This window comes from Nannobrachium achirus (assembly GCF_963921795.1).
Source record: "Nannobrachium achirus genome assembly, chromosome: 5".
Lineage (NCBI taxonomy): Eukaryota > Metazoa > Chordata > Actinopteri > Myctophiformes > Myctophidae > Nannobrachium > Nannobrachium achirus.
The window spans coordinates 43,424,235-43,431,466 of NC_137814.1; the positions used below are offsets into that span (position 1 = coordinate 43,424,235).

The 7,232-nt window shown below is 47.4% G+C and overlaps 1 protein-coding gene across 1 annotated transcript; it reads right to left on the bottom strand.

Annotated features, from left to right (window-relative positions):
- Window positions 1-2,171: 2,171 nt before the first annotated feature.
- Window positions 2,172-5,958, bottom strand: LOC308285087 (chloride channel CLIC-like protein 1; the record flags this gene model as incomplete). The annotated part of the gene is made up of 2 exons (XM_080725807.1): window positions 2,172-2,275; window positions 4,440-5,958. 2 exons carry the CDS (start codon window positions 5,956-5,958, stop codon window positions 2,172-2,174), a joined length of 1,623 nt encoding a protein of 540 aa, XP_080581933.1.
- Window positions 5,959-7,232: the final 1,274 nt, after the last annotated feature.

The following is a 7,232-nucleotide window of genomic DNA, read 5'->3' on the forward strand; positions in this document are numbered from 1 at the left end:
TTGCAGCCGGACAACCAAATGAGTAAAAGAAGTCAGATCATGCCAGCTAACCGTGGTCTTTTTTTTACATAGAAGACTCACTGTTTGCAATTGTGGTGACAATAAATACCACATACATTAGGGTCGGTTTCCTGTATGCTGGAGTCTGTATGAGGTCCAAGATGTCAACTAAAAAACGTGTATATCTACATGGTTTCGGTCACAGTGAAAGCATAACAGTTCTTTTGGTAAGTTACTTAGTCGTAGAAGTCTTTGATCCCATACAAAAACTCTCATGTTAAACATCTTTCACTTTGTTTGCCAATACAGTCTATCTGAGAGAGAGAAAAAAACAGTTACAGTTCCCTCTACCAAATCCCTGTTCAAATTACACAGTTCCTCTCCAAAGTTCCTCCTTTCAGTTTAAAAAAAAGTCTATCCAGATTGCACAGTTGCTCCCCTCAGTTGTAAAAAAGAATCCGTCTAGATTGCATATTTCCTCTGTGTTGGTATTCAGAGAGAGAAAAAGTCGGTCCAGATTGCAGAGTTCCTCCTTTGCTGTTAGTCACAAGGCACTCCAGATGGACTTTCTTATAAAGACACTGAAGCCTTTTTTTTCCCGATGAGGACTGAAAGGAGGAGGAGTTCAGTAGCAGGAGCCTTAAAAGTTCAGCCTTCACACAGCTCACCCTTAAAGCTGTCGAGTATACAGAGATACATGCCATGGTAGTGACTGTATGTTTTTTTTTTCCTGTAGATTTCCTTTCGCCTCTATGGTTTTGTTTTACAACCTGAAAACATTCAGGTCGTTATTTTTATCCAGAACAGTGTGACACACCATGACTTGATATTTTCTGATCACTGAGTTGTAGTACAGTGTGTGGCTAACTGCTACCCCCATACAACCTCCAGTCTCTTTAAATGCATACTCCTGTAATTTCAATAACCGTTCTGCATCCCCCTTGAAAACAGTGGACTTGTAGGCTGTACCAATACTATAAGGAGTGGGGTCCAGGTTTCCAGGGCTCGGCTTCATCTGATGCCAGTAGTTTTCCTCGTCATCTTTCACAGGAGTGGAGATTCTTCTCATCCCTTCAGGGACAATGCCTATGGCGTACGTTGCAATATCAAAATCTCCTTCAAAGTGTACATGTCGAAACCACGATGTGGTTTTTGAAGGCGGCTGAGGCAGGTCCTCGTGAAACTTAGTCAAGTCCAATAGCAGGTATTTGACGTTATACGCCTCATTTTTGTTATCCACAGTGTGCACTTCTCGAGGCAGCTCGTTGTTGAAGCCAAACAACCAGAATAGCACCTGTCGTTCTATTGTCTGAGTGTCACACATGTGATTCGACCAGAACAGCCCGTTCAGTCCCTTCACCCGAGGTATCGCTTTCACACACTCGGTCCTCGTGTTGAAGCTGTTCCAGCGCAAATCCATCACGTACATGCGATCATTTCGCACCGCCACATTGTGATTTGTGCACAATTCAGCTCCTACGGATGGATCTGTTAGACCCAGAGCCAGAGCTTCTCCGTACATTCTGTTGCTGTATTTAGCCGGTTTACAGTTATGTTGTATACGCTCCACTACGTAGATTGCGCTGAAACTAGCTTTACCAGGAAACATGTCTATAGTGATCATACCCGGGCTAGTGGTATGCATTCCTAGAGCAGAGCGGTCGAATTGATCAATCACCGCCAGCGGTCTGTCGGCTGTGCAGTCAAAGTGCGACGGTCGAGTCCTGTACACGTACAGACCTTGCGGCAAGCTTTTGGAACTTTTCATCTGACAAACCACCGCTGCATCACAGCATTTGGAATATAGAGAACTCCTATTTTGACAGAGCCACTTGTAGGCGTTGGCAACAGGTTCTTGTTCGTAAGCCCAAAGCGTGCTGGCGTTGAAGGCTTGAGACCTCTTGGCTGCGGAGCCCTCTTTCGAAGCCCCGCCCTTTCTTTTTCTAACCTTACTTTGGAGGTCGTTTAATTCGTGGCAACTTGGGTTTTCTTCCACATTCTCACAAAGACACCGCTTGCCGTTCTCTCCCTTCTTGAGCAGCGTATCGATTACAGTTTCGAGGTTATATTTATGAACTACGCATCGGCTGTTCATCTGCAAAGACAGCTTACGTAGATCGACACCTTCGGCTCCCACTGCATACAATATGCCACCGATCACAGGTACAGGCTCAAGGGTGAGAGCTCGATGCAGCAGGCAGCAAAGGTCCATCGTTGACAATGCTCAGGACAATCCCTACGATCACACTCTTGTGCCTCAGAATCTGCTGCAAGACTGCGAAACACACCGTAAAGCTGCTGCTACTCGCGCGACAAGAAAAGCTACAAACTTATACAGAAGAGTCTCGGCTTTACATTACTTAAATGCAAACCGTAGAGCGAGACACTTGCATGGCAAGCATTCCGGCGTGAAATGTCTGGTGTGTCAGATTACACTTGTGAAAAGCAGCAAAGACCAACGGAGAGCAGGTATAAAACTGCGTTGCCAATGTAACGCAAGGGTGTGTACCACATGTTTTGCAAACAATCCTGGGTGGTATCTCGCAGACCCACATTACACAAACTGCTCAACTGTGAAAGAATTTTCGTGCTCCGCCTGTTATTGCTTCTCTCGGATCAAAGAAAAAATATGTTGCTCCTGGACATGTTCATCCTGCTCTGTAAAAATGAAAAAGAAAGGCTTGTGCAGTCTGTGCTCTAAGGTTATACACCTTCACAGCAAAGTTACAGTTAAGTCACTGTGGACCGAGCCCAAACCGGATACGCCGGACGAAAATGAATCGGACGCCTACAATGAGGCTGATATGTCTGGGTATAAAGATTTTATGAGAGCTGCTGTGCTGGAAAGGGTGAAAAAAAACAGGCATCTGTCAAAGGAAGATATAACAACTTTGTTTGAGCACACACCATCTGATAACTTGGTTTGCACATGTTCGGGACAGGCTGCTCATCCTCTGTGTCCACGCTGCACTCCTGTCTTAACAGTGATAAAGCTGATAGAAGAAAATCCCACTTCTCTGTTTGCTTCCATTGCAGAGCGCATCATACCGGGTAGACACCTATCCCGTCATGTGTACAACAGAAAACTTCTACTGGCTATGTTAAACGATCCACGGTTGCCATTGTGTCCACAAAACATTGAGTGCAAAGGCACGCTGATACCAGACAGTCACGGAAGAGCTCTGTCCTCATTGCTTTCTCCAAGTGCATACCGTGACTTTGTGAGCAGCAACGGAACCATGGAGGTGCAAGCTTGCTGCTGCATTCTCTGTCTCCTGTTCAATCAATCTGCTGCCATGGCTCAGTCATTCTCGACAAAATCTCTGACCTTCGAGTCTCATCCCAGCGGCCCTGTATACTACTTCAACATCAAACTGTCATACGATATTGGGATCCCAGAAGCTCAGTTGGATGACTGTTGTTCAGATCTGACGATTTCTTTTCAAGGGACGGTGGGAGAGTTCAAACCTACGTTTTTTTACAATTGGAGAGATATGTTGAATGTTTTACATTACGACAGAGAGGGTAATCTGCACATTAGCACCAACTCTCATGTTTAGCTGGCCGTAGTAAAGCTTGAGATGTTACTTTGACTATAAAAATTAGACCTGAGCTCTTACCAATGAAGTGTTGCTCTGTGTTGTGACAATACCAAATAAAATCTTGTCCAGTTTTCTTTCTTTCTTTATGTAATCGAGTTTTTTTTTTTAAACGGATGTTCTGTTTTGAAATTCATATAAAGTCTAACTTCACAAAGGCCCCTTCTAAGTCTCTTCTTTGAGTAAGACTGTCATTTTGTTGTACTCAAATGTAACGTAGATGCATTGTGAAAAATTAGACTGCGAAGCAGTTGTTTTAAACGTTTATCACCAAGCAACAGAGGCAGCAAAACTCTCATGCAAGTTACATCTTCTTGCATTATGAATGAGAGAGTTGTACATTCCGCCTGTCTGCCCCTTTTATCTGTACGATCGCCTGCCTGTTTCTGTCCAGGTTTATTTTCGTCCGCCCGCTCCACAGGAGAGGAGGCTCATGTTTTACTTGTGTGAAAATGAAGAGTCGTGTGTATCCAGAGTAGAAAAGTGCAAGAAAGTGGAAACCTTACACCAATCGTGTATAGAAGTTGCATTATCTTTATTGTCAACTAGTACATAGGGTTATACAACCGGCTGCGGTTTTCCCTCGGAGTCCGCCCAAGCGTGGCCCGTTAGGTAATGCCCCGCTGTCAGGCTGGCTGGGGAATGGGAATGGGAATGGGAAAAACTCTGACAGCAGCTCACGAAGTGCTTCGGCAGTTCACAAAGTAAGCCCAAGTCGCCTCGCGTGCTGTCAGGAGACCAGCTGTGGGTTTCCGCAGAGTCCGCCCAAGCGTGGCCCACGTCTGTTAGGTTGTCAGAGTGGACATTGTTCAGTGTAGGATTCCGTGCACATCAAATTACCTTCGCGCAACAATGACTGATCTTCAGCTGGGGAGGACTTTGTGCAGGCGTCACGCTTCTTCACTCGCACATCATCCGTTACATCGCTATTGCTATTGGGAGGAGCTGCCACATCCTCCCATGTTTCCTCCTGATCTGAGTCTCCCTCGGTTTCAGAGTCGGTGACTGAAAAACCTCCCTCAGGCTGCTCTGCATCAGGAGGGCACTCCATTTTCCCCAGATCCATCACGTCCGCGCTGAAGGCCTGGTCAACCCAGTGTCCAGTTTGCTGCAGTTGGTCTGCCGTCTTAGGTTGTGCTGAGGGGAGTCTCCGACAGCTGGCCTGTAGTGCTCCGCATCTCCCAGCTGGGACTGTTCCACAGCAAAGGCAGGGGGGATATCTTGGATGGCGGCGCAGTGGTGCAGTGATGCCATACTGGAAAGCTCCCTGGACACCACCATACAGAAACACCAGGACAGAGAGTGTAACAGTGAGGAGAACAGGAACCTGCAAGGTCACAGGTAGGTCCTTGAGGAGCGCCCTAAGAAACTCACTGACCCCCTGGCCAACGTGTTTCAGAGGCTCTGTGAGGAAGGTGGTTATGGTGACCGATATGGCCTTGGTAGGAGGTACCGACAGGATTGGGTTGACCATGTGAACTTCATAGTATCTCTTACAGGGGTCGTCCTGAAGAGTCCATGTGCTTCTGAACCACTCCTGTAGGCAGTCGCTCCAGTCAATCTTATTCATGCCTGTGCATTTGTCACTGACGCTGTCCATTTTCACAATGTTGTTTTGGTACTCTGCAAAAGCGATCTTGTAGAGGTAGAACCAGTTCCAGATGATACTGGTAAAGAAGCAGATAGCAAACATTCTCTTGAATTGGACAAACCAGGAGACCCCCGACCGCAACCGAGTGCAAACAGTTGCGACTATGACCATCACAGACAGGGACACCCACAAGACGGTGTTGATCTCCACACCAAAGGTGTTCTCGAAGTGCCACTTCCAGGCTTTGTAGTCATGTGGTTTGAGATCAATCAATATTTGGCTGATAGCATCGTCCAGCGCCCCTGTTATCCAGCTCTCCTCACCCTCCAGAAGCTTCCGAATCTCCACCAGATCTTGCGGGGACAGTCTCACTTTGGCGTCATAAAAGATGTCCCTAGGGTCGCTGGGCACACCAATTCTCTCTATCTCCCCCAGGAGCCTGCTGAGAAATCGTTTGAACACTGGCGTGCACGTGGGCTGTTCTTGAAGAAATGCTATCTTCCTCTTCTGATGTTCAACTTGTCTTTGCAACACTTCGACTTTGTGGTCACAAACTGGCAGCTCATCTTCATTGGAGTCCTGAATGTATTCTCTTCTTATTGGCACACTCGGATAGTTTGATGGCTCTTTTCTCATGGTTTTGGTGGTGGGATCGTAGTTGAGCATATCACATGGGTCAATCCAGTCGTCATATTGTCCCATTGCAGCATGCAGTGACAGGCTGCATACCAGCAGCACAATGAGCTTAATGTTGGCACAGGAAGTCATTTTCTTCCCAAGCTAACCAGCTACAGTAGCTGACTATGTCGTTTTCATGCAACTCAGGATCCTTTAGCGTGGTGGCCATCAATAGTTAGCCACACATCGCAATGATAAGTGAACTTGTAGTAGGCCATCCCCGGCGGCAGCAACATAAAGAAGTAGTTCACCCCCCCCCCCCCCCCCCCCCCCCCCCCCCCAAAAAAAAATGACTTTTATGATGCGTTCTCAGAAGCATGTAGCTCTCGTCCAAGGTGAAGCCTGATTTAGTTTTGAAATTCATATAAAGTCTAACTTCACAAAGGCCCCTTCTAAGTCTCTTCTTTGAGTAAGACTGTCATTTTGTTGTACTCAAATGTAACGTAGATGCATTGTGAAAAAATTAGACTGCGAAGCAGTTGTTTTAAACGTTTATCACCAAGCAACAGAGGCAGCAAAACTCTCATGCAAGTTACATCTTCTTGCATTATGAAATGAGAGAGTTGTACATTCCGCCTGTCTGTTTCTGTCCAGGTTTATTTTTGCCTTGCTTGGCGTCGAGGGGCAGCAATTAGTCCGTCGACACGAGGCAGCCACTCTGATCAAAGCAGTTCGCACAGCTGGCTGGCGCTTCAAACGAAAAACTTGCCTTGCTTGGCGTCGAGGGGCAGCAATTAGTCCGTCGACACGAGGCAGCCACTCTGATCAAAGCAGTTCGCACAGCTGGCTGGCGCTTCAAACGAAAAACTTGCCTTGCTTGGCGTCGAGGGGCAGCAATTAGTCCGTCGACACGAGGCAGCCACTCTGATCAAAGCAGTTCGCACAGCTGGCTGGCGCTTCAAACGAAAAACTTGCCTTGCTTGGCGTCGAGGGGCAGCAATTAGTCCGTCGACACGAGGCAGCCACTCTGATCAAAGCAGTTCGCACAGCTGGCTGGCGCTTCAAACGAAAAACTTGCCTTGCTTGGCGTCGAGGGGCAGCAATTAGTCCGTCGACACGAGGCAGCCACTCTGATCAAAGCAGTTCGCACAGCTGGCTGGCGCTTCAAACGAAAAACTTGCCTTGCTTGGCGTCGAGGGGCAGCAATTAGTCCCTCCAGCCACTCTGATCAAAGCAGTTCGCACAGCTGGCTGGCGCTTCAAACGAAAAACTTGCCTTGCTTGGCGTCGAGGGGCAGCAATTAGTCCGTCGACACGAGGCAGCCACTCTGATCAAAGCAGTTCGCACAGCTGGCTGGCGCTTCAAACGAAAAACTTGCCTTGCTTGGCGTCGAGGGGCAGCAATTAGTCCGTCGACACGAGGCA